We start from the raw sequence: 25830 nt of genomic DNA on the forward strand, positions 1-25830 counted from the left end.
CAGACCAGGTGGTATAGCATAGGAGGCAGAAGGGAGACCACTGGAGTATGTGGAAGGTCCAGGGAAGCTCCTGGTTCAGCAATGACAGTAGAAGAGTAGTTGATTTTCTTAGATTACAGTGTCTGGCCTATGGGAAGGATATACAAACCCCCTAGGTGTAATCAGCTCAAGGACAGTGGTAGCTTACTTTGGCAAAGCACCTTCTAGAGTTTACGTTCCAATTTACGGATCTAAGCGAGGTCCCTCTGGGATTCAGGAAGGAAAGCGTTAATCTCCGCAACATTTCCCCATCACCAAAAAGTCACATCCTCCGAAGACATCCCCTTCGTTTCGTCTCGCGAGAGTATGAAAAAAACTTATGCTTTTTTATTAGCCCCGCCCCCAGCCCTATTAGTTGCCTAGCAACGATGCAACCAACCTCCGCAGTGCGAGGAAACTTGGGAGCTAGCGATCTTTTTGGCTTTACAGTTTTCATCCACCTTCCAGAGCCAGAGTCAGCGATTCGGATTTGAACCCGCCCCCTGGAGCCTGCGGGCGCCCGATTGGTCGATCCTCTCCAGGTGAGGACCGACGCCTGGGTGGAGGGGCCAGACCCGGGCACGTGATTTGCCGGCTACGGAGGTGCCGGGACCCGGGCCACAGTCTCCCGGCTCCCGTCCGCAGCGTAACGGGGAAAGTGCCGGGGCCATTGCCGGGAGGGAGCTTAGGAGGGATCACAGGGTGAGCGACAGCTGTACTGTGCCCAGGAGGGCCTGGGCGGGAGGGAGGAGGGAGGCTACGTGCAGCCGAATGAGGTGCGGGACGGTGATGCCTTACCGTTTCGGGGAAGTGCTGGCACTGCTGAGAGTGCGGACTTTCGGGGACCGGGAGCCGCGGCTGGTGTTGGGGCTGGAGCATTTGTGTGGTTGGTGGAAGGGCAGTGACAAGGTTCTTGAAGCAACAGGACTTTCGGTCCTCACGAGCCCCTTGTCTGGGTGTGGGGCGTGAGCACGAGGCTATCCCACCCCAGTTCGAGTCTTAATCAGCAGGTGACCTTGGGGAAGTCATTTATCACCTCTTTGCGCCCCCGTGTTCCTTATATAGACTGCGTTCCGAGGGAGGGATGGGAAGAGGGTGTGGAGCAAGGGCTTGCGAATGGGAACACCAGAGGAGAAATGGTGACGTACTAGGGTTGTCCCTGGGTCCAGTTACAGTTTTCCTTAAGGGAACATGTTTGAGATTTCCCCGTTTCTCCCATTTTTTTCAGTCTATCTTGCCGTTGGGCTGCAGTGACTTTATGATAATGAACTGCATCTATTTGCAACCCACCTCACCCCCAACTTCTGCCACTACTCCCCCCAGATTCTTTTTTTCCCCCATGTTTATTTATTTTTGAAGCGGGGGGGGGGCGACGGGCAGAGAGAGAGAGGGAGACCCAGAATCTGAAACAGGCTCCAGGCTCTAAGCTGTCAGCACAGAGCCCGACGCGGGGCTCGAACTCACAGAGTGTGAGTGAGATCATGACCCCAGCCGAAGTTGGACGCCCAACCAACTGAGTCACCCAGGCGCCCCACCATCGGCATCTTTTTTTTTTTTTTTTTACATTTATTTTATTTTTGAGAGGCAGAGAGAGAGCACAATTGGGGGAGGGGCAGAGAGAGGGGGAGACACAGAATCCGAAGCAGGCTCCAGGCTCTGAGCTGTCAGCACAGAGCCAGAGGTAGGGCTTGAACTCATCAACTGTGTGATCCTGACCTGAGCCCAAGTCAGTCGCTTAACCAGCTGAGCCACTGAGGCACCCCTACTCCCCAGATTCTTAAACTAGAATCTGAGGTCAGGAAGGAACTTGGATGAGCCACTGACTGATTAAACTCAGTTTTTCAACCTGTAAAATGGGGGAAAGTAACAATGGTAGCAAAATATGCCTTACTGAAGGATTATTAGAAGGATTGAATTTATGTGAATGTAAACCCCTAAGTAGCATTTAACATGGAAGGTTCTAGTGCAACTGAGTTTACAGATGAGGAAACAGGGCTAGGGAGGACCTTCTCCAAAGGTCCTCCCAACTTGTTAACTGGGAACAACAAGTTCTGGGATTGACTCTTGGCCCCGTGTTCTTTCACTTATACTGCACCTGTCCTCTTCCCTGAGTGTTTTGAGGGATGTCTCCTTCCTTCCTTCCTTCCATTCCTTTTGTCCCTTCCAGACATCTCCTGAAGAGCTGCCATGTCTGGGAATTTTGCATCTTCCTCAGAACAGAACAACAACAGCTGTGAAACCAAAACCTCCAGTCTCCGAATGTCAGAGAAGAAATGTTGTGAGTTCGGGGAAGGAGGAGGGGCTGCTCCCTCCCAGGATTTTATCTTGGGAATAGAATTGTAATCCTTGACTTTAATGCTTGGTGGGAGTAAGCGATAATTCTTTGACATGGGAATTTAAAACCAAATCTACAAGGGGAATTTCTTGTCCGAAACAAGGAGACCCAGTGAAATGTCTGTCACTGGGGCTAGACTGCTGGTATTTCTCTACATTTTCTTACTGCTTTCTTTAACGGCCTCGTGGGGTGGGGGTGGGGGGATCTGCACACTTGACTGATGTTGAAAGTTACACGGTGTGCAAGGCAGAATGGCAGGTGCAGGGATTACTTAGGGCTGATACTGTTAACAGTTTCCCTCTATTTGGGGGGCCAAGTTTTGTGAGGTTGCTGATCACTGTGGACGTGGCAGGTGAGAGCCAGCAGTCGTTCATTTTGACTGGCCTTAGGGGAGTCAACCCTGACACCTGACTTCTCACTCTGACGTGGGCACCCTGCTTCCCACAGGGTTAGCCTTTGCACTTTGCAAACTACTTTTCCCGCAGGTTCACTCCTCTGGGGACAGATATCACCGGAGTGTTTCCCTGCCAGTTGTTTAGACAGAGACATCAGGTGGGTTTGTAGAGAAATGAAGCATCATTCTCTACTTCTCCCCCATGCACCTGCATTCCTGACCATCATTGTAGACTGTATGGTCCAAAAGGTCCTCAAGGAATGCTAACCCTCACCCCTGCTTCCAGATGCCCCTTTCCTTTGGAACCCTGTCGGTCAGTTCTTACTTCAGTGGTTATGTGTATCAGCAGGTGGGAACGACAGCCAACCGGCACGAGACCTGGAATCCATCTCTCATGGTCAAAGCTTTCCCTCAGGTCTCGGCCTTGATGTCATGTCCTTGTCAGTCTCATGATTAAGGACGATGATCTCTTTTCATCTAGCACTGACAAAGCTTGCTGGGGTTTGCGCTGCAACAGAGGCAGCCTGTTTGGATGTGACACTGGGGTTGGCACACCTCTATGATCAGGGTCTCCGTTCTCTGCCACAGCAGGAAGCCGGGTACTGAGGGCAAATAGGAGATAGCTAGTATAGCATGATGTTTGAGTGCATCCCTTGGAGTCAGACTGCTTGGGTTTGAATCGCGTTTTACTACTTCTTAGCTGTGTGCCCTTGAACATGTTGCTTATCCTCTCTGGGCCTTAGTTTGCTTATTTATAAAATGGGAATGCAAATAATATCTCCCCCTAGAACGATGTGAGCGTTAAATGAGTCAATATAAGAAAGTACTTACAAGAGTGTTTCTGTAGCGGAAGTGTGTTAGTTTTCACTGGTGGCTCTATTTTCATTGCATATAAATTGAAAATGCTGCGCTGGGAGCTATTTGAAAGAGCCCTGTGAAGGATTAGATTCTCAGTAAAGAATGCTTTCTCCTCTTGCTGTACTGTAACCCGGATTTGGGGGTATGGGATGCACATCTTAAAGAGAGGTGCACACATGTTACTAGGACACTTGAGCTGGTGGGGACGCGGGCTGCACAGTGCCCAGCATCAGCCTTCTAGCTCCGCTTTATTCTCCACAGAAACCTGCTACCTGCCTTTCCCGCTCTTCTGCAGTTTTTCTGCCTTGAGGGCTCTCGATAGTTAAGGAGGCAGTATTCCCAGGTCTCTTTCCTATCCTCTAGTCTCTGATTCCTGCTCTGGGCTCTGATTTCTCCTTTCCAAGCTCCACCTCCTTCTCCCCCACTGGAAGCGTCTGGGCTGTCCTGACACCGCCATCTTTCATTTACCCCCTTTTTCTTCTCCCCTCGTGGGTTGGACCGGGGGACAGCTGCAGCCACACTCAAAGGAGAAACACACATGAAAATACGTGTTAGCTGATTTCCTTTTTTTCTGTTGCTTGCCTGTGTCTTGGAGCAGGGCTCCCCTGGCTGCTTAGTGCTCACACCCAGCAGTTGCTTTATTAATAGGTCAGCCGTTATCCCCTTGCTGCCAGTTACACGTGTGTTGGCTGGCTTCACTCCGGGAAGTGCCTGAGCTGGGGGACCAGAGAATGACTTTAGGGAGCCACAGCCTCCAAAGGAGCATTACTGGAACTTCAGCGGCTCCAGGGATGGGGGTGACAGGGCGGTTGCTGGCCGAGGTGCCTTTAAGGTGCTCAGATGACTGGCTTCAGGGCATCTTAAAGGCACCTCAGGAATTAGGCCTGTTGGGGATAGGGGTGAGTGTGGGCGTACATGCATTTCTTTGTTTCTTTCGTTCTTTGATATTTTGAGTGGGTCTGGAACAGACCAATTCCCATGTGTACCTCCATGTATCATGGAGCGTTTTTTTGCGTGTGTTCATAAATGCAAATTTACCTCTTTCTGAGTGGTAATACTTAACTGCATTATCTGGATATGCCAGCCTCCCCCTGATGCCCATTTGTGCTGTTTCCAGTTTTCCATCATCATAGACAACGCTGCAGGGAGCATGCTCGCGTGTACACCTTTGCCTGTTTGCACAGAAATCATAGGAGGAAAGATAGGCACATCTGAAATGTTTGTCAGCATTACTGGTTTATTCTCCTAAAAACTTCTACGTTGTTAGCTATTTTTAATACTTCAAAGCACATGAGTGGAAATTGGGCATTATCAACTATAGCTGCAGAACTTGGCTATTTCATGCCTATCAGTCAAATAGCAAGAGGTAATTGGCAGTTTTATGACTTTTCATACAAGAAAAAAGATACTACTAATGAAATACATTTTAATAGGCTGTATATTCCAAAAATATTGGGTGTATTTAGAACATACCGTGGAAGAAGACCTTGTTCATGGAAAGGCTGGGAACCACTGACCTTCTACCTTCGAACCACCAATGCTCTCTCCACTGACCTTCTAGACCACCTCTTGGGATTAGATTAGAGAGTGTAGTCATACTTATCACATGATTGCCGTCGCCAGGTGCTGACAAGAGCTAGTGGCTGGAACTGATGGGGCTGTCATGAAACCAGGAGTCCGGTCAGAGCCCTGACTTGACCTTCTGTAGAACTGTGGGCCGAGCTGTTCACTTCCCTGGGTCTGAGTGTTTCTGTTTATAGGAGGGAGGTTATCAACCCCTCCATCCCTCTAATTATGTTCATGAGGGAGAATAAATTTAAGATTGAGAAAGGGAGGGGCACGTGGGTGACTCAATCGGCTAAGCATCTAACTCTTGATTTCGGCTCAGATCATGACCTCACAGTTCATGGGTTTGAGTCCCGCATTGGGCTCCATGCTGATGGTGCGGAGCCTGCTTGGGATTCTGTCTCCCTCTCTCTCTGCCCTTCCCCTGCTCTCTCTTTCTCTTTCAAAATAAATAAGCAAACATTAAAAAACAATTAAAAAAAAGATTAAGAAAGCAAATTAAACCTTATGTAAAGAAGGTAGGAGAGAATTTTCAGCATTGAAACAGCTTTCCATTATATGTCAAGGGGTATGCTTCATTGTCCCTGAAATTAATCAGCTTGAACTATCTACTCTTCAAATTAAGGTGGTAGTGGTTTTGTTTTGTAACCAGCCGGACAGTAGGTTCCTAATTTTGTCAATGTGGCAATCTGAGATAGGAAGTGTGGCTTCGTTTCAGAAACTGAGATGTCCTGGAAAATGAGAAGCCCAGCGGTGGGAGGTGTGGTGCCTAGGGGAGTCTTTAGAGACCCCTGTTTTCTTTTGCTCTTAGCATTCTCTGACCGGTTAGGTAAGCATTCAGCAGCTGGCCCCCTGTTTAGCTTCAGAGCAGCTCCCAAGTGTCCGTTCATGTTCAGCTTTAGGGAGGGTGAGAGGACCTTAGGGGGAAGCGCCTAATGGGCTGGAAGTTGTGGACAAAGCAGGCCCAGAAGTGCAGGTAATGAGGCAAATCACGGGGGATTGAGAAGAGCATCGCGCTGAGCTGGAGAAAGTGAAGACTCAGGAGAATTTTACTACTGAAACCCGAGGCAGCTGCTTCCGGGCAGACCTGTTAGGGGATCAGAGATCGGGGATTCACATCAGCTAAGTCTGCAGGGTGGTGTTTTTGCCTGGCTTTGTGCTCCCTATTTGTACAGAGATGAAAATCATTTGTGTTGCTCATTACCTACCTTGGAGGAGCCCCTGCTCAGGCCCAGGCATTTTCCCTGTGCACACGGGTAAAGGACTAAAGGCCAAGTCCCCTGACCCCTCCTCTCGGCATCTACTCCTCCCTGACCACTTGGGCCACTCTTTGATTTCTGGGTACTTCTTGCCAAACACCGTAAGGAAACGCTCTTCCTTTTGTGGTCTTCCTCTACCCAGGCCCTTCTGCCCACTTCTCCCCTGAGATCTGTTGAAAATGACTTTCCCGTGCAAGTAGCCCAGTTTAACTGAATTGTTTCTTAGCCTCATAGGGTCACCTTGTCTCAGAACAGAGACGCAGCAGCGACCTGCAGGGCACCTTCTGGAAAGCAGTGCTGGGAAGTGGAGAGGGGAGGCAGTTCTTTCCCTTTCCCAGCCCTGGGCAGGGCCTCCCCTCACAAGAGCCTGTAGAGCCCAAGTCCTACATGACCTCAGTTTGGGTCCTGGCCCAGGAGAGTGGCTGGCAGCAGTGGAGGCCCATCTCCTGCCGCTCCTCTGTGGCAGGATGGGCCGGGTGGCCGGGGTGCGGGCGCAGCCAGGCCCCATGAGCAAGCTGCTCAGGAAGCTCCAGCTCTGTTGGGTCTGTTCTAGGAGCCAGCCCAGCTCTGCACTGGAGACTCTCCAGACACAAGGCGTGTCTCCACAGCCGGATCAACCTTGGGTTACCCGACATGGTTATGTCAAGGAAGGTGCCATGGTTCTTATCTTCCTAATCCTTGCCACTTTGCCCTCTCTTCCCACTTTAGGTACGTCTGTGGAGATGTTGCGTATGTGGGGAAGACATATCTTGGTTTGGGTACTTCTTGGAAATCTACATGACCTTTTAATTCTCTTTTAGGAGGTTGGACTGCTGTCTCCTCAGTTTGCCTTCCCAGTTTTCCCTTGGGTTTACTGAGGCTTATAAAGATTAAATCAGGTTATGGCTATGAAGTACCTAGCCCAGTGCGTGAACCTTACTCAGCCCCTAGCCATTCAGTTCTGCTCTCTTTTCCCCCCCTCTAGCATGGGCGTCTTACATGACCAACTCCCCAACGCTCATTGTTATGATTGGCCTGCCAGCCCGGGGCAAAACCTACGTGTCCAAGAAACTCACACGCTACCTCAACTGGATTGGAGTGCCCACCAAAGGTAGGTTCACGTCATGTATTCCTTGGGAAGGGAAATGATTAGCTCTTGGGCCTCCCGGGCCTCTGGGCGATTTATTCTCCTTGGCATCAAGGTTATAGGGCGCTCCTGGCAGAAATAGTGGTTGTTTCCTGATTTACTGGATTTATTCCCTGTTTACAGACTTGTTTCCTTTTGGCCTGGGTGGATGGGCCTAGTTTTAAGGGAATGCCTTTGGTAATATAGGGCTTTGCATTTTCAGAGCCCTTCCGTATATATCATCCTGCCTCATCCTAGCAGTACCCCTGTGAAATAGCCAAAGTGACTGAGGACATTGAAACTCAGGCAGTTTAAGACTTGTTCAAGGTCTAGTAAGTCTGAACTTGAATCTAACTTGACTCTCAATCTGGTATTGTTCCCAACATACCATGGTGCTTTTTTCATTTCCTTGGCCATTCTGACAGTAGACCAAGAAGTCCCCTTTGGTGGGACCATTGTGTTGTTTCACTGCTGAAGGCTGTTGGTGTCATCTGCAGTGTTTAATCTTGGGGTATATCGGCGTGAAGCAGTCAAGTCCTATAAGTCATATGACTTCTTCCGGCATGACAACGAGGAGGCCATGAAGATCCGCAAGTGAGTCCTCTTAGGCCTGACCTCCCAGCCAGCTCTTTCTCTGCCATCACAAGACTAGATGTGACAGGGCTCGGTTTTCATTTCAGTAAACATCCTGTGGGGCTTTTAACTGGAAGTTGTTTGGTGGACGGGTCATATCGGGTTTGGGAGGTAGAACAGGCTCAGGGAGATGCATGTGTGTTTGTAGGGTAAACCTGCAGAGGGACGCTTGGTACGCATGGGGCAGGGGAAGGAGAAAGGGGGGGGGTGTAAAAACTTCAGGGGGGGAGTTGAAAAGTCTGGTTAGGGAAGATGTTTGACCATTGGGAAAGCCGGGCGGGAGGGGATGTGAGTCCTATAGCAACCGAGTCGTTCACGTCTCTGAACTTGGTCTGGTGCTGCTCTCGCTGATGTCCTCTGTTCTCACGGCAGACAGTGCGCTCTGGTGGCACTGCAAGATGTGAAGGCATATCTTACGGAGGAGAGCGGGCAGATCGCGGTGAGCCTTCCCTGCCCCTTCCCCATCCTGGTCTCCACCCTTCCAGCAGCGTGACTGCACGGCCTCACATTGGGTCTGCCTCGGTGGGGTTCCCAGTCTCTCTTCCCCCTCATCTACTTTGTGGCCTCTCTTCTCAGGTGTTCGATGCCACCAATACCACTAGGGAGAGGCGGGACATGATTCTGAACTTTGCCAAGGAGAATTCCTTCAAGGTAGGAACCTGGCTTCATGCTGGGATGAGTGGAGGTGGGGAGCCAGGAGGGACACGTGGATCTCTTTGACTCTGGTGTCTGAGGACCGGCTTGGCTCTCCCTCTTCTTTTCTTGGGGAATACCCCCAGTCCTTGAGTGTTTTCTTTCAGGTCCTTTCTCAGCCCCGTAGCCGGTATGTCTGAGGCCCCGGGGATGTGGTAAGAGCTATTTTTAAACGAAGAGGCCTTGGAGGCCGCTCTCATGAAAGAAAATCCTGGAGGATGTGGTGACTGGGGTGGGGCAGGTGTGAGCACATGCTGTTACTTAACAGCCTGGCCATTTTGGACTCATTTATCACTGCCTTCTCTCCCTGGCCAGGTATTCTTTGTGGAATCTGTCTGTGATGATCCTGATGTCATTGCTGCCAACATCCTGGTGGGTGACTCCCCTGCATACCGCCACCTCTCTATCCTCTCTGCCATGTGTTATGTGTGTGTTGGTGGCTGAGCGGGGAGAGTCAACCGGGTGATGAAAGAAATAGACACGTTTAACAATACAAGCTGATCGTTTTAATCTGCCGGAGCACCATTTTATACTTCCACACCCTTCCCTTGGGAGGCGAAGCTGAGGCTTTGAGGAATAAAGTAAGAGCTAGTTGTTGAATGGAAGCCAAGACTTAGACGGTAGGAGTTTTGGCCCCGCGTTCTGGGTATCAGCTGGGTGCCGAGACCTCGGTATATCCTTAGAGTGGATCCGCCTCTTCGCTGTCTGTCAGGGCCGCCGTATAGGAAGTTCACCTGCCCACTAACTGTCTACCATTCAGGTCAGCGCTCCATGCACTGAATGCCTCATGCTCTGTACTGTCATAGTGTAAACCAGTGCTCATTTGATGGGTTGTGCTGTGCTGTGTAGACATGGTGTCATGGTAGTGCCCTCCTAGCAATGTGGGAACTTGGGACCATCTCAGAAGAAGCATCTGGTCCAAGTCAGGTCTGCATCAGATCAAACACCCTATTCTGAGTGGTTGTGTAGAGAAATTGAAGCCCATTCTGTTTTCCTGGCAGGGCGCAGAGAGGGATTGGGGCCCAGGAGCATTTTCAGCTGCGTGACTGCCTCAGTCCTTCAGCCAAGGGCAGGCACATGATTCCCCAGTTGTCTTTCCTTTCTTGGTTGCCAAGGTCACAGGACAGGGAGGGGGCGCTCAACGAGCGGGGATTGCCAACACTCTAGTGAAAGGGCCCTTCTGTGGACTTCCTTCTCTTTATTTAGCGCTGGCTGTTTATGGGAGGGCTGTTAAGGGCAGACCTCTGACCAGGCCCTATTCTTCCTGTGATTCCAGGAGGTAAAGGTGTCGAGCCCTGACTACCCTGAAAGGAACAGGGAGAATGTGATGGAGGACTTCCTAAAGAGGATCGAGTGCTACAAAGTCACCTATCGGCCCCTTGACCCAGACAGCTATGACAAGTAAGGTTTAAGGCCATGGTTTGAAGGGCCTGAGGCTGGGGTCTCATTTGAGAAAAGAGCCTTTCTCCCCCTGTCCTCAAACCTTCTGTCTGACAATCCAGACCTGTAATGTTTACATCCTTCCGGAGAAACAAGGTGTGGAATTGTGGCTTCGGTGTAGGTCACGTCTTACACTTGAATAGCGAGGTGTCTTTTACCACCATCCTTCTTCTCTCTTCTCTAAAACAGGGTTTCTCAGTCTCAGCGTTGTTGACGTTCTGAGCCGGCTAATTTTTTATCAGAGCAGTAGGGGGCTGTCTCGTGCACGGTGGGATGTTTAGCAGCGTCCCTGGCCTCCCCTCACTAGACATCAGTAATACTCCCAATCTGCCTCAACCTAAAGTGTCCTCAGACATTGCAGATGTCCCTGGGGAACACAGCCACCCCAGGTTGAGGACCACTGCTCTGGATCCGTGGTTCTCATCTAGGGTGTTGTAGGAAACCCCTCAGAGAGATGTGTCATCGGTTTTTGAAAAATTTTTAAAGTTTATTGCGTGTATGTATATTGTGTAATGTGTAAGTGTATATATATATATATATGTATATATATGTGTATATATACATATATATATATATATATTACACGTATCGCCCTAACATTATGTAGAAATATATGTTCGTATAAAATCTGACATGCAAACATGTACAAATATGGGTAATGTATATATACTGTTGTTTTACATATAAATGCACATAATACGAATAGATACAAACACAAATTTATAATAAACTCAAATATATGTTATATATAAAACATGTGTGTAGGGGTATGAATATGCATATGTGTATATATACCTGTATGTATATGCATATATATACACACACAGACACACATGTCTGTGTGTGGATATATAGCACGTAAAGTCCTTGCCACGCCTGGCTCACCAGAAATGTCTGGTCGGGACCAGCCATTATTACTGTGCCAGTGTCTGTTAGCAATGTAGTGTGCAGTATGCACACTTGATATGCACGAGGTACGAGAGCTATAGTAAAATGTCAGGTCCGTTTTGGAGAAAGATGTGTACACAGAAACCTGGGAGAATGTGGCCTTTGGCAAAGTATGTAGTCGGGGCAGTTAACAGCCATGTTCAAGAACACAGCCCTGCAGCCAAGCAAGTGGCGACATAAGTGTGCGTAGCCCATCATTCGGTTGTGTTAATGGCCTGCCTAATGTTTGGAGTCTCAAAGTTCCTTCAAGTAGATTGCCCAGAACGTTAGTATTTGGATGTGTTTCTTAATTTAAAGGTTGAAAACCACTGTTCTAAATAGGGTGTAATAGTATATTCTTCATAGAGGTCCTAGATAGAATAACATTCTAAAAGTGTGTGTGTGTGTGTGTGTGTGTGTGTGTGTGTGTGTTGGTAGGTAGGGTTTGGGTGATGTTTATTTGCATCGTTACACATTTTTTTGGAAAATTTTTTGGAATGAGCATGGATCATTTTTACAGTGAGACACATTCTCTGATGGGGCAACAGCTGTGGAAGTGCCTCTGAGAGAGGCTTGGTTCGGTCGATGCAGGAATGTAGAGAGATTTCTAAGATTCTGCTGCCTCCTGCCCTCCCTGCCAGCGAAGCCGTTCTCGCTCCCTCAGATGGGGAATGTGCTTCTCACCAAACTTCAGGGTAGCAAGATTGTCACATCACCTAGTCTAGCCCCTGAAGGAAGGTCTGGATTCTTTGTATCATACCTGTCTACACTGCATGGCACAGTATAGGCCCTGAAGAAGTGGTAGACTGGATCTGAGGTGTAACCCATCTCTTACCGCTTGTTTCCTTAAATGTGAATTGGCTCTGATAGGAGAGGAGGAAGAGCTGTCTTGAGCCCGAAAGTGGCTATGGGAACCCTTCCCTTCCCACTGTTATCCTCAGATTTTCATTCCCGGGGATTCTCTTTTCTCCTGCTCTGTCCCAGGGATCTTTCTTTCATCAAGGTGATAAATGTGGGCCAGCGATTTTTAGTGAACAGAGTCCAGGACTACATCCAGAGCAAAATAGTCTACTACCTCATGAACATCCACGTGCAGCCTCGCACCATTTACCTTTGCCGGCACGGAGAGAGTGAATTCAACCTCTTGGGGAAGATTGGGGGCGACTCTGGCCTCTCGGCACGAGGAAAGCAGGTGAGTGGTTCGGCAGCAGGCTGAAGTTCCCAGGCTTAGGGTTGGAGGAAGGGCATGGCAGAGGTCACGCCTCTTATCCCATTACTTCTTCCTAAATCCCACTGGGGCTTAGTCAAGCAAATGTTGAAGACATTCTCTCATCCACTGATTCTGTGTTGTAACATGGATAACTTAGAACCACTTCTGCTGATCGTGGGACCGTCAGATATCTCTTGGGCACGACTTGTGTCCCTAGCACAGTACAGGATGCTCCAGTTGAAGTTCATTTCCCCGTGGGTTTATCCTAACTGTGTAGCATGTTTTGAATTTTGACCATGATCCTACGTGTTGTCTTTTACAGGCCAGGCTAGCAATCACGTGTATGTGCGTGTGTGTCTCCTTTTAAAATTTTATCTCAAACCCCAGTTTGCCCAGGCTCTAAGGAAGTTTCTGGGGGAACAGGAGATAGCAGACCTCAAAGTGTGGACAAGCCAGCTGAAGAGGACTATCCAGACTGCTGAGTCCCTGGGTGTAACATATGAGCAGTGGAAGATTCTGAATGAGATTGATGCTGTGAGTAAGAAATTCTGATGGCTACAAAGCCAGTAAGAGTCTCTTATTCAGGCAGGGAACTCAGAAGTCAGGAGATGGGCAGTTTTGTCTAGAAAACCAGAACTACCGGGTAGTAGTACATGGGGAGGAGGTGAGAACAATTGCACCCCCAGTCAGGACTGCCTGCCTCATGCTTGAGCCCCTGTGCCAGTGATGGGCCCAAACCAGTTTGCGACCTAGCCGCTCTGGTACGTGGGGAGAGGGAAGCTCCATTTTGTTCCTTTGCCTATTTTTCTCCTGGGAAAAAGAAATGGCTAACAACACTTTAATTTCTGGTTAGATCATTTGGTCAGCTCTTTTGGAAAAGTCCTTTCCAAATTGTTCTTGGCTTTTTCTGTCCTTGAGCACGGAAGTAGGCCTCTCCTTCTTCCCTTCCCTTCCCTTCCCTTCCCTTCCCTTCCCTTCCCTTCCCCTCCCCTCCTCTTCCCACCTTCCTTCCTTCCTTCCTTCCTTCCTTCCTCCCTCCCTCCCTCCCTCCCTCCCTCCTTCCCTCTCTTTCATTATTATTATATATTTTTGAATGTACATCCAAGTTAGTTAACATATTATATAAAAATGATTTCAGGAATAGAATTGAGTGATTTATCACTTACATATAACACCCAGTGCTCATCACCACAAGTGCCCTCCTTAATGCCCATCACCCATTTAGCCCATCCCCCCACCCACCTCCCCTCCAGCAACCCTCAGTTTGTTCTCTGTATTTAAGAGTCTCTTATGGTTTGCCTTCCTCTCTGTTTTTACCTTATTTTTCCTTCCCTTCCCCTATGTTCAACTGTTGTGTTTCTTAAATTCCACATATGAGTGACGTCATATATCTTATTTCACTCAGCATAGTGTATTCTAGTTCCAACCATGTTGTTGCAGATGGCAAGATTTCATTCTTTTTCATCGAGAAGTAGACCTTTCTTTTTCATTTCTTTCTCTGTACCTTTTTATGCCTTCTGTAAGAATTCTCTGGTCCCTTCAGTGTCCCCTCTTTCCCTGTTTCCTGTTCCCTCTATCCTGCTGACTTTTCTTGACTTCTCACTCCTCCGAAGTAGCCGGAGCAAGCGACAACTTAAGCAGCCACGTCCTGTCTGCGGCGGCCCTCCCCCTGCCAGTGTCACACGCCTGGGCCAGTCAGTGGCAGCGCGGGCAAGCACCACAGTGCCTGGCATGTAGTGAGAGCTGGGGTTCTTTGGTGTTGTCCCCCTTGTGTGGGGGGGTGCGTGGGCCGGTCTGCCTCCTCCAGCCGGCGTGGCTCCCTGCAGGGTGTGTGCGAGGAGATGACCTACGCAGAGATTGAGAAGCAGTACCCAGAGGAGTTTGCGCTTCGGGACCAAGAGAAATACCTGTATCGATACCCTGGCGGGGAGGTGAGACTCCTGTCACGTGGGGCAACTGCCCAGCCTTCGGTTGGGGGTTTAGCTTTAAATTGGGGGAAGGAGTGAATGTGATGTGGAGGGTCTAGAAAGGGTGGTCACGGCATCGTGTCGTTTTCCCTTCTGCCTTTGGGTCACGCTGTGTTTAATTCAGCTTTGACAGTCGAATGGCTCATTGAGATCTCCAGGGGAAAAGGTGACAGGATGTCTTCTGTGTTGACTAATTGCAGAATCAACATCATCTCTTTTACATCTTTCTTTCATACCACTCCCTCTGCCCCACCCCACCCAAGCAGGCCTAGGCCCCAAGTAAATATATGGGACATGAATGATCCCCCTATCATCTGGCGTGTTTGGGACCATTCCCTGGCTCGAGTGCTTCGTAGTCTGGAGTTGTGACGCAACGGCAGAGGCCCGGGGAGCCCCTAGGAGACTCTCGTTGCCTCACGTGCTGCCTGTTCCTCTGTGGGAAGGGGAAAAAACACAGGCTGAATTCAGATTTCCTCCTTTGGACCGCAGTTTTCTCGGTCCAAATGTTGCTCTTGAGTATTCTCAAGAGATCCCAGGGCTGGGGGGAGTTAGCAGGCGACACGAAGTCGCTGAACCTCCAGGAGGAAAGCCAGCTGGGGAAGGAGAAGTGGCCTCTTGACTCCGGACCCGGCCGCCAACCTGGCTGCTGGCCTGTGCCTGGCCTCTTACCGGTGTGCCCCACTTCCTCCGCAGTCGTACCAGGACCTGGTGCAGCGGCTGGAGCCTGTCATCATGGAGCTGGAGCGTCAGGGCAACGTCCTCGTCATCTCCCACCAGGCTGTCATGCGCTGCCTCCTGGCCTACTTCTTGGATAAGGGTGCAGGTGACATTTGAGGGAAGGGCCAGGGGACACAGTCATGGGGAGGGGGCTAGACTTGAGGTGGCACCAGGATCCTGGGCAACCGGACCTCCCCTCTTCCACTCAAACTGGAGTGCATTCTTGAGGCAGCGGCGTGGGGCTCCCAGCAGCCACTGGGCCAACTACTGGCTGAATTTACTCTGCTGGTACAAAAGCCCTCGGCGGAGAGTGGCCGCTGCTGGAGTTCCTTGATTCTCCTTGGCTAAAGGGCCAGCGTCAAGCTGACACTCCTGGCAGAATCAGGATGTTCAGTGGTCAAACATTCCCAGCTTGTTATTTGGTTACGAGGAGCATGGTGTCGTAGAACCATCTTCATTCTTTGGATTGGGCGTAGGACAGTTTCTGTCTGGGTAGAGCCCTGAGGAAATTGCTGGCTTTTCTGACCCTTTCCTTCGTGATCTACCTGAGCTGCTGGGAAGCTTGCAGGCCGGCCTCTGGCATACCCAGCTGGGCCCCCATGTTCTCATTCATGGGGCTCTGGCTCCTGCTCTTACTCCTGTTTTCCCTGCGTGGAAGGATCCAAAGTGGACTGATTTCCTTTCTTAGCCTCTCAGTAGTAGCTTGGGCGGCTTCTTTGGTGCCTGTCCTGATAATTGTCTGGGATTCAGGAGGGGGATTATACAACTCTAGGTAGGGTAAAGAAAACTCATGGGCTGAGATTCGCCCACCAACTTGACCTTACTCCATAATACAGCGACTTCTGGCACCTGGTCTTTCTGCTTTCAGATGAGCTACCGTACCTGAGGTGTCCTCTCCATACCATATTCAAGCTTACTCCTGTGGCCTACGGTAACTATGAGCTAAGGAGCTGGGCAGGAGGTGGGGACCGAAAACAGTCAGGGTATTTGAATTTTGTCTGAAGTTTGTCCAGAAGTTCAACTTCATGACCCCTGTATACCAGGGGAATCCCATCAATGCCTTCCATTTTTTTTTTAATTTTTTTTTTTTTCAACGTTTATTTATTTTTGGGACAGAGAGAGACAGAGCATGAACGGGGGAGGGGCAGAGAGAGAGGGAGACACAGAATCGGAAACAGGCTCCAGGCTCCGAGCCATCAGCCCAGAGCCCGACGCGGGGCTCGAACTCACGGACCGCGAGATCGTGACCTGGCTGAAGTCGGACGCTTAACCGACTGCGCCACCCAGGCGCCCCAATGCCTTCCATTTTTAAAAGTGTGTTTGTATGTGGGCATATATACGTACTTTTATGGTATGCTTCCCATACTGAAACAAAGAACTTTTCTTTGAGCTTTTTTTCCCCTGAAAGCCTGTTCTCTTTCCTCCGTTTTCTCAGGATGCAAAGTGGAAACAATTAAACTCAACGTGGAGGCTGTGAACACTCATCGTGACAAGCCAACTGTAAGTGTTTTCTCACAGATGAACGTGCAGCTTCCCTGCCACCTTGAGTCTTTGCACCTCTGACATCACGAGCCTGGGCTTTTGTTTATGTACAAAAGGAAAACGCGTCCAGAACTCGTGTCCTGTGTAGTCTCCTTACTTCCAGAAGGAAGAGATGTTGGAATTATTATTTTTAAAAATTAGTACCTCTTTCCTGAGTCTTCACTTGAAAGGTGGCTCCTGGAAGTCCTGTTAAATATGGAAAGTGTTTAGCTGAAGTGAAATACAAATTTTTTCCCCCAGGGAATGCTCCCTTTAGGATATAGGATCCAGGAGACCCTATACAGTGGGGTTAAGAGGAATAGATTCGTTCCTTGGTCTGTCCTGATAATCTGTGTGATCTTAAGCCCCTTCCTTTTGCGGGCCCTCTTTCACTATGGACTGTGATACTCAAGGACCTTTAGCTACAACCCTTTAGTTTCCAGGGGCTGGGGACAAGGCCATGGCCCATGTCCTATGAGAGGCTCTGTCTGCAGAGGAGCAGGAGTGGAGGAAACTTATGGTTACGAGCATTGTTTAACCTTGATGAGTGAGCTTTTGGCTTGCCTTTCATTTGTATGGTGTCCCTCCATTTCTAATCAGAACAACTTCCCCAAGAACCAAACCCCTGTAAGGATGAGAAGGAACAGCTTTACGCCTCTGTCCAGTTCGAATACAATAAGGCGTCCAAGAAATTACAGTGTTGGGAGCCGGCCCCTCAAGCCCCTCAGCCCTCTCCGTGCCCTGGACACGCAAGAAGGGGCCGACCAGCCGAAGACCCAAGTCAGCATTCCGGTGGTGTAACCCTATATCCCCCACCCCACCCCTGCCCCGGCTTGGCCTCCTGCCCTTGTCACTAATCACCAAGGAGTCATTTAACTTCTAGCCCCCACCCCCAACAACACACCGTGGATCTCAACAGAGAACATGAGCTCATGTGTTTCCAGACCAATCTTAGCTGTTCTCCAGTGTGAAACATCTCCCCGCCCAGGGGCAAGTTGACCTGCGGCCGTTTCAGGACATGTCCTCGGTTGGGGTGGTCTGGAGGAGGAGGAAAAGGGGTACACTCCCCTGGGTGCTTAGCATAGCTGGCTCTGAGGTTAAGTATGCCCCATAGACTTGGTTTTTGTCCTCGGTGTCTAAACTCACTAATGTCCTTGTGTTGCTAAAGTGGGGGGCAGGGCAGAGGGGGGACACAGAAGCCCATTTTGCCTTCACTTTTGTCTCTTCAAGGTGTGCTCTACTCACAGTCCTTACTTGCCTGCTTTGTTCCCCTCCCTCATCTTCCCTTTGGATTGTCCGGTGTGATGCATGGCATTGTCATCGTGTCTGTCGAGGTGGGAAGGGGTGGTGGGCGAGAGAGAAGTCAAGGCTCTGTTGATGCTCTCTCTACAGGGGGCTTCAATGGATCGGGACTGGGGAGTGTGGTCCCCCCCCCCCCCTTTCCTCTCAAGCCAGATCGTGAAAGGGTCAGCCCAGGCCTCAGAACATCCACAGATGCTCTGGAACCTACAGGTGGACACAGAGCGAGAGCTCGCACCTCGGTTCACGAGAACCAGTCTGAAGTGTGCGGTGCCCTGGGGGAGTTGGCTCTGAGCACGTGGGAAATAGCTGGGTTGGTAGTTTTCACTTCGGGAGCCAGGCACAGGGCCCTTGGCAGTTGTGGAGTGAGGTTCGGGAGAGGACGGTCTCTAGCTCTTACTGGGCTCCTGTAGGGCGGTCGTGTCTTTTTTTCCCCAGTGGCTCCCCATTTGCCAACCACAGCAGCTTTCCTGCCAAGGCCAGTGACCTCTGGGGCTGTTGAGAAGGACAGAGTTAAAGAGTCACCTCTGATGGAATTGCTCAAACAGCAGAGAAGAGTCCACTAGAGCTTTTTCTGATTTTCCCGTAATTTTCAACACACTCCCCTCTTTACGTTAAAAAAAATTACGCAAGAGCAGTTGTTGTTTTCTTTGTTCTAAATATGGAGAAGCCTGGTCATGAATTTAATCTCCCTCACTGGCATATTCTTTTGTCTCCTCTTGCCATCCAGAAGTCTTCGGGACCCTGAGGGGTCTAGCCTTTCATTGTCCGGAATTGCCTGTTCTCTTGTGTCACCTTATTTTCTCAGTAGGGCTAAACAGGAAATGTTTAGAGCAAGGAGTTCTTCTTAGCTTCTTGGTGACCCGTGGCGGCATACTCCTCCCCCCCTCCGATTCTGTATCTAAAACAGGAACGTATGTGCAGTTTTCTGAGAGGGAAGTCCAGATCTCTCATGAGATTTTGTTTTAAAAACGATGGAATGGGTCCACACCTTGAAGTTACCGATTTGCCTTTTAGAGGTAACCGGCAAGAGCCAGTTACCTGTTTGCCAAGGGTGTTTTCGTTGGGTGATAGATGACCTTTTGTCATGGTTCTCACCTAGGAGCAGTCATTAGAATCCTCTTTAGAACTTTTGAAACCTAGACGTGCCTGGGTCCACTTCAGGCTTAATACTAACTCAGAGTCTTTGGGATTGGGGACTGGACATGCACGTGTTGAAACGACTTCCCGAATTCTGATTCCTACTCCACATTAGAACTCCTTTTTATGAAGCTGTGGGGGAGAAATACTGGAATAGTTCCTTGGACAGCACGTCAACCTAAGAATTCGGAATTCCTCTCAGCTCGGAAGGGGTGATTCTTTGGAGTTAGATGTGTGAGCAGATCACAATATTAAATGAAGTGACGCCTGTGAAGGCAGTCTGCTGTGTTCTAGAGGGTCACCCTAGGTTCTAGTCCCATCTTTAACCCTTTGTGTTGAACAGATCCCTGTGTGAATAAATGCACTTGGGTAATAGCTGGGAATTTTAAGCACTCTGGGTAAAGGCACAGAGATAAAACTTGTCGAATGATAAGGGTTATCATCATAGGCAGCCCACTTGTGACCATGAGTCCTTTATTGTTACACCCATCACTGCCTTTCCAAAGGCTGCTTGCCTAGGTTCTGCTCCTAATTGCATCTAACCTGCTATTCCTGTTTCGCTGTTACATTCTATGTACACAGTGTCTTTGTGGGGGTTGGTGGTGAGGGTGGTGGAGGGGTGGGGTACATAGAAGTAGAAGAAAAGGTCCTTGCCCTGAAGAAGGTTATATTAGAGACAGGGTGTACAATTTATGCTAAATGAACATTTGCGAAAGAGCGACACATCGAGTCTGTAAATGTAGACATTGCAGTGGAGTTCGGATTACTTCTCCTGACGTTCCTCTTGTCCTCTGGCTAGGAGACTAAAGGGGCTGGGAGGAGAGAACCCCCACCCCGCCAGGTGAGAATGAGGCCTAGGTGGTATGTGTGGCACTTTGAGAAGGTGGCCTCATCTCACTTGGCTGGCAGCATTTTAGCCTAAATGATTATTATTATTATTTTTTTTTCTTCTTTTTTTCCTGCTGTGCAGTGAGAGCAATTCAGAGCTCATGAATGACGAGCAGGAGCATCTTGAACCAAAGACTTTGGATTTGGGCTGTACGTACTTTTAGTGAGAGGAGAATTCTCTAACGAGCTAGCATTGCGTTACCCTGTTGTAAACCCCACCACGGGACACACAGGTCACTGGGGAGTTCGTTCTGGCCCTCAGCCCGCCCATCGTTTCTCCACTCTCCCCCTGCCCTAGTGTGCTTCCCCCAGAAGAGGAGCCTGAGGTGGGCTTACTACGCTCAGGTGGGACCCAAGAAATTAGGATTTGACGGTAGCATGGGTTTCAGAGTCCTTCAGTTTCCAGAGCAAGATCCCTCCGGAGAAGTTAGAGCAGGAAGAAGCCAGGAGAATACAGAAGGCGTAGAGCTCTTACTCCACATTTCAGAGAAGTTGTACTTCCTTTCTTTTCTGTCTTCCTCTTCCTTTCTTACTAAAACATGTATTGGTAGTATATACACATGACTGTAATTGTGCCTAGATCACAGATTCTACAAAGAAAGGATGGATTCCGGAGTACCCTTTGCTGAGACTTTCCATTTCGTTGTGGGAGAAATAGGCGAAGGTTTTAGCATTTAATCTATTAAGTTATTTAGTCTAGTAAATGAGGAAAGGAAAATCGTTGTATATTTTATTTTCCCGCTTGGAAGCTGAACGATGAATTTTGTGACAGACTTGAACGAGGAATGTAAAGCAGATTTAGAGAACTAGCTTCTCTGGTCTCTTAATCCTCAAATTAGAATTTAGCTCTTATTATCTGTATTATCTCTGGTTTTGTTTTGACAAGGGGATTGTTTTACATTCAGTTGCAAAGCGGAATAAGAAAATGTTTTAAAAACGTGCATGGTGCTAGGGGTCCGCCCTCTCTTATTGTCTCAGGTTTGTTTGCTGTCCTTCCGCCAAGTTAGAGTTAGGAATACAATTTACTCCTATTCCTAGACTGAATGAATAGTGTTTCCTGGGAGGTTCTGGGTGTTCCTCTTTGCAACCCACAGTTGATCTGCAGAGGCCCTGGCATTTTGAAGAAACATGACATCACCTTGGAAATAAATCCGTCTTACAATCTTTCTGTGAGTAGGAGATCTAAGTTCTGGAGAAACTCATTGGTGCTTGGAGTAGCCAAAGGATGGGGAAGACTGTCCAAGAACTGAGAGAACTATATCCGGGTTACACAGTTGTACGCATATTCTTTGCTGAGTTCAGAGGCCACGTTGTGTTCGTTTGCAAGAAATGTGATAAATTTACTCAGGTTTTCTAGTATGCATTTTCACTTGGTCACGTTTTAAATATTTTCATTTTGAAAAATATCTAACGATCGAGTCAGATTGCAGCATTGGCAACTGGATCAGGGTTGATCTCTGACTTCCCGCAGAGGTGACATCAGCCATCAGAAGTATGTCCGGGAATTTAATTTAGATGCATAGTGTCCAGAAGACTGTATCCAGTAGTAGTATAAGTATACTCACTGACTGGCAGACCCTGGTAAAGTCTGTATGTTGACTGACTGACCGAGAGACTATGTATGGTAGGGTCCCGGTGCTGACTGACAGACTCTGGTAAGATGCATATGCTGACCGACTGACAGACTCCAGTAGGATCTGTATGCTGATGACTGACGGACTCTACTGGGGTCTGTATGCTGACAGTCTGTTTTCTAATTGTGGCAGTTAATAGTATATGCATATTATTGTCGTTCTGTGTCTGTTGCATGAGCCCTACAAAGAAAGGAAGGAAGCACTCACTTTTTATTTTTTTTAAGGGGGACATTCTGTACGCTATGATTTTTAATAGACCTTTCTTTTAGAGTAGCAGCCAAATCCCCACCGTTTTGCAGCAAATGATGAAAACATCACTTGTGTATAGTATTTTGTAAACTCAGCGAAGGAAATGCCTACTCAAAGCCTGAAATTGTTACCTCTGCCCGAATTCATTCCATCCATTCTCCCACTTCTAGGCAGGACTTCCCTTTCACTGCCTGTTTCTGAACCTTCTGTGTCCTCAGCTTCCCTGTTACGGGATGTAGCAGTGGCTCATGCCGCTGTGTGTGTAGTTGGCCATGCATTTGGCTCTCACTCATGATCTGGTACATAAAAATGCAAGGGAAATTTTGCACTTAAAAATTGATTTTAAGAGTTGGCAGAAGTATTCTTTCCAGCAAGCCTTTCACTGGGGATCTAGGACCATTATTTACCAACTTGGTGTTTTTGTATCTGAATTGCTTGTGCACATTTTTTAAATCGTGTTGGAATAACAAAATCAACTCATTCTGATCTGGTGGCGGTTTTACTGTGGCAAAAGCAAAGGACTGATCACCAGCTGTGCCCCTTGGAGGGGGTTGGAAATGGGTGAAGGGAATGGACTGACTTGGGAACTCACGTACTAGTTATCCTGCGGATTTCCTAGGCACAGCTCTGGTGAAAAAGGAATGTGAGTCCTTACCAGCGTTCTGATTTAATCTGGTGACATTGATATCAAAATATGCCACTCAGATCCACAGAAGGTGTGTATAACTATATTTGAAATGTTTTTTGTGTGTGCGCGTGTGTGTAGAATGGGTCAATAAAATTGGCGTGTAACTTGAACCTATCAGAAGGCTTCTGGGTTTTTTGTTTTGTATTTCGGATTGTGTTCTCCACCCACTCCCCCCACCTCCAAAACGATCTCATGCTGCTCCGTGATCGAGCCTCAGACAAGCCAAAGCCAGTTGGCAGTGTGACTGGAGTCCTTGATGGAGTCATGGCTCTCTTCCACCACCTTCTGGGAAACATGGGTAGGACGTTATGGAAGGCACGTGAACTTGAGTAGGAGTTGTGTGTACTTTTTGGCGCCTCTACAAGAATTAAGAAAAAATTGACCTTTGCCCACACCGTACTGTGACTCCCATTAGCAATGTGTACCTCTTCGTTGTAAAGAAACAATGTGGAGATCTCTTAGAATTTAGTGGGCTGTTCCTTCTGGAATATGACCTGCCTGTTTCTAAAGCGCTTACAGCCGAAGGGATAAAATGGCATTTATCTTCTGAGACAGGAAAGATAGGTGGGATTGTGTCACTGTCTCCTGCCTCATTCCTTGGTACCCTCGCAAGGAGCAGGAGCTCGTTAGACATGCAGACTCTCCGGCCCCGTCGCAGGCCTCCTGAATCAGAAGCTTCATCCTCATGGGATTAGCAAGTGATTCAGATGCACATTTATCACTTGAGCAACACTGCTCTCGGGGCAAGAATTTCTCCAGAAAAAAAAAAAAAACATTAAATCCCAGTTTATGGGAAGAAGTTGATTTGTGCTACGACCGGTTGCGGGACGGACTGGGATAACAACCGTAGAGACCCTCTTCACAAGCCAAGTTGCCCTGAATGTGGTGCCATTTTCTCGGCATGGTCTTTTGGCTGGTAGGGGCCCACGTGCTCTCCTTTTACCACAGGGCTTATGTGGCTCGTATCTTGGGCATATAGCTTATGGTCTAGGTCTGGAAGAACTGCCTGGTCCAGCATGGGTACAAGGTTGGTTTCTCAGGGGAAGAAGCCCATGACTGTACCGATGGAGTTTGGCTGAATCCCAAGGTTTACCCGGGTGTGTGTGAGCACACCAGAGTGTCCATGCGTGTGTGCGGATGTGGGGATCTGGCCTGTGGGGGAGCAGTGGAAGCAGGGGGGGGGGGGCAGGGATTCTGCGTTACTTTTACCGGTCCCTTTGTGGTGGTGTAATGGCTTTCTCTTTCTTCTCCGGCTCCTAGGCGGAGTCCATGCTGGCTGTGCACAGGCACTTGTCTTCCACGATGTCCCTCACGTCGCATTCCTGATGACGAGAAGGCTGAGAGGCCAGACTTCTCCAGGATCAACTATAAAGCTTGGGATGTCAGCTCCACAGGGGCTTGATCAGGAAGTTGAGCGGGGATCGGACGTTGGGGACCCCCAAAATGAGGCCTGGAAAAACGTCACATTTCTTCCCCTCGTGCCTAATGGAATTTCTGCTACACTGAAGAACTTCACTTCCCTGTGCCTCAAAACATCTAACAGCCTGAGTCCATTAGTTTTTATTATCTCTTTGCTGGGTGTGACCTCAGTTGGTCAATCTTGTTCCGTTTGGGCATTTAACTTCCTACCTGCAATTGTATCCCTGGCTGGCTGTTCTTTCCTGAAATGCACACGTACCTCTTTGGATTTAATTGTTTCCAAGTGAGCGGGCTGTGCTGCGCAAGCCTTTTCTGTGCTCTAAGAGCTGGTCTCTCCATCCGTTCCGGGCGAACGGGCTAGAGTACGACATACCTATGCGAGCAGTCCCTTTGTCACGTTGGAAACGAGACACATTCACCAGGTGAATAGAGAGGGTACCTGAGAAATTCAGTCCCTGAAACGTCTCTACTGTGGTGATGGAGAAGCAGCGTCAGCTGCCTTTTCGTTTAGAGAAGGTTTTCTCGTTCCAGGCCCCGTAAGGGCAGGATCTGACTGCGAGGCTCCCCAGAATGCATACCCATCTTCTAACTTCCCTTTTCATTTTCCACCTGTATTTTCTAGCTGATGCTGGGTCCTCTCATAGCTGCAGAGGGATAATACCGTTCTCCAGTGGGTGGGAATGAAGACGAGAAAGAAAAGTAGGGCACCATTTACATTACCTGAAGAAGTTAAGAAGGTTCCTTGGGAATCAACTCTACCAGGGAGTTCTGGCTTCAAAACAAGTGTAGGGGGACGTGACTTTCTGTGGGGTCTGTCACCATGATGTGGTCTCTAAGCTGTCGCTGTGACTTCAGGAGCAGTCTTCTGATGCCTGCCTCTTAGCTGATTGTCACTATCGGGGTCTACTGATCTGGTCTCTTAGGTAAAACGCAGCAGGGGGGGCGGGGAACAAGGGGGAACCGCGTCCTTGATGTGTCCATCATTTGGTTTCCCTTAAAGATAAGCCAGGTAATCATTCTCTAGATCAGTGGTTGTCAAATGTACAAATATCTTTGTCAGTGTGATTTTAATCTGTCATCACTCCAAAGGAGGCTATGGAAGCTCCAAGGGGTAAATATCTTACATGCAACCCCCCACCCTTTTTTTTTTTTAAGAACAGTACGTTTTTAGCCTTGTAAATAATTTTTCTCTTTCATGCAAATACCCACTTGCTGGACAAGAGGGTAAGTAGCAAGAGAAGTAATGAAATGCAACTGTTCCCAAATGGTTCTTTTATACTGTGGATGATACAGGGCTCTGTTACCTAAGATGTGATGAGCTGGGCTGCAGGCAGTTCAGCATCCAGCAACTAGGAGCTGCTTTTATACGCACAACGCTGCCTTCAGAAAGACTCCTGACTCTGCTCTGTGGCAGGTGATTTTCATCTAGCTGCTCGTAGCTTGCTGTACTGGAACGCTTCAGTTCCTGTGATGCGGGTTTCTTAACCGCATCTAAACGCAGTGTCTGTTGATGATCCGATAATGTTCTTATTTAGTTATTTATTCATCCATGTAAGATATTTCGAAGTCCCCATAGTAGTGTTTGCATGTGTTTAATCAGAATGTAAGATAATTGCTGGTGTCACTTTTCTGGTAGAAATTTAGGCAGTTTGAGATTTTAAGTCTGACGTCCATAGTATTACCTTAAACTAAATTTCCAGGGCATAGGTATCTGTCTTCTATAAAAGGATGATAACTGTGCTAAGACACAGTGGATTGCTTTTGAATACTTTTTTTTCTCATTGATTTTTATTGTATCAACCAAGAGATGCATTTCTCTGGAGAAAATAAAATCATGCTAAAATATGTGAGTAATATGCATTGCTTTGTG

The 25830-nt window shown here is 48.5% G+C and overlaps 1 protein-coding gene across 7 annotated transcripts; it reads left to right on the plus strand.

The window, feature by feature from the left end:
• The first annotated feature begins 424 nt into the window (after nt 1–424).
• On the plus strand, nt 425–25805 carry PFKFB2 (6-phosphofructo-2-kinase/fructose-2,6-biphosphatase 2). Of its 7 annotated transcripts, XM_047076749.1 has the most exons (16): nt 425–560; nt 2186–2296; nt 7395–7520; nt 8033–8129; nt 8541–8607; nt 8745–8819; nt 9177–9233; nt 10138–10262; nt 12213–12420; nt 12826–12972; nt 14265–14369; nt 15099–15228; nt 15991–16053; nt 16558–16622; nt 17244–17435; nt 23802–25805. In XM_047076749.1, exons 2-16 carry the CDS (start codon nt 2206–2208, stop codon nt 23865–23867), a joined length of 1614 nt encoding a protein of 537 aa, XP_046932705.1. In that variant the 5' UTR covers nt 425–560; nt 2186–2205; the 3' UTR covers nt 23868–25805. The 7 variants fall into 7 exon arrangements, with proteins under 7 accessions (XP_046932705.1, XP_046932701.1, XP_046932702.1 ...); XM_047076745.1 differs by lacking the exon at nt 23802–25805 and having other exon boundaries at nt 427–560; nt 17244–22655; XM_047076746.1 differs by lacking the exons at nt 425–560; nt 23802–25805 and adding an exon at nt 2839–2905 and having other exon boundaries at nt 2239–2296; nt 17244–22655.
• Nucleotides 25806–25830: the final 25 nt, after the last annotated feature.

Source organism: Lynx rufus, unplaced genomic scaffold, assembly GCF_022079265.1.
Source record: "Lynx rufus isolate CCGP_SWC_20201006 ecotype Redwood Valley unplaced genomic scaffold, mLynRuf1.p SCAF_15, whole genome shotgun sequence".
Taxonomy (NCBI): domain Eukaryota; kingdom Metazoa; phylum Chordata; class Mammalia; order Carnivora; family Felidae; genus Lynx; species Lynx rufus.

Excerpts from the sequence above, each read along its gene's own strand:
- PFKFB2 (XM_047076743.1), top strand. The coding sequence starts at position 6,898 with ATGGGCCGGGTGGCCGGGGTGCGGGCGCAGCCAGGCCCCATGAGCAAG. Across the intron at positions 9,234-10,137 it reads TCATTGCTGCCAACATCCTG|GAGGTAAAGGTGTCGAGCCC; the intron begins GTGGGTGACTCC and ends CTGTGATTCCAG. Across the intron at positions 14,370-15,098 it reads ATCGATACCCTGGCGGGGAG|TCGTACCAGGACCTGGTGCA; the intron begins GTGAGACTCCTG and ends CTTCCTCCGCAG.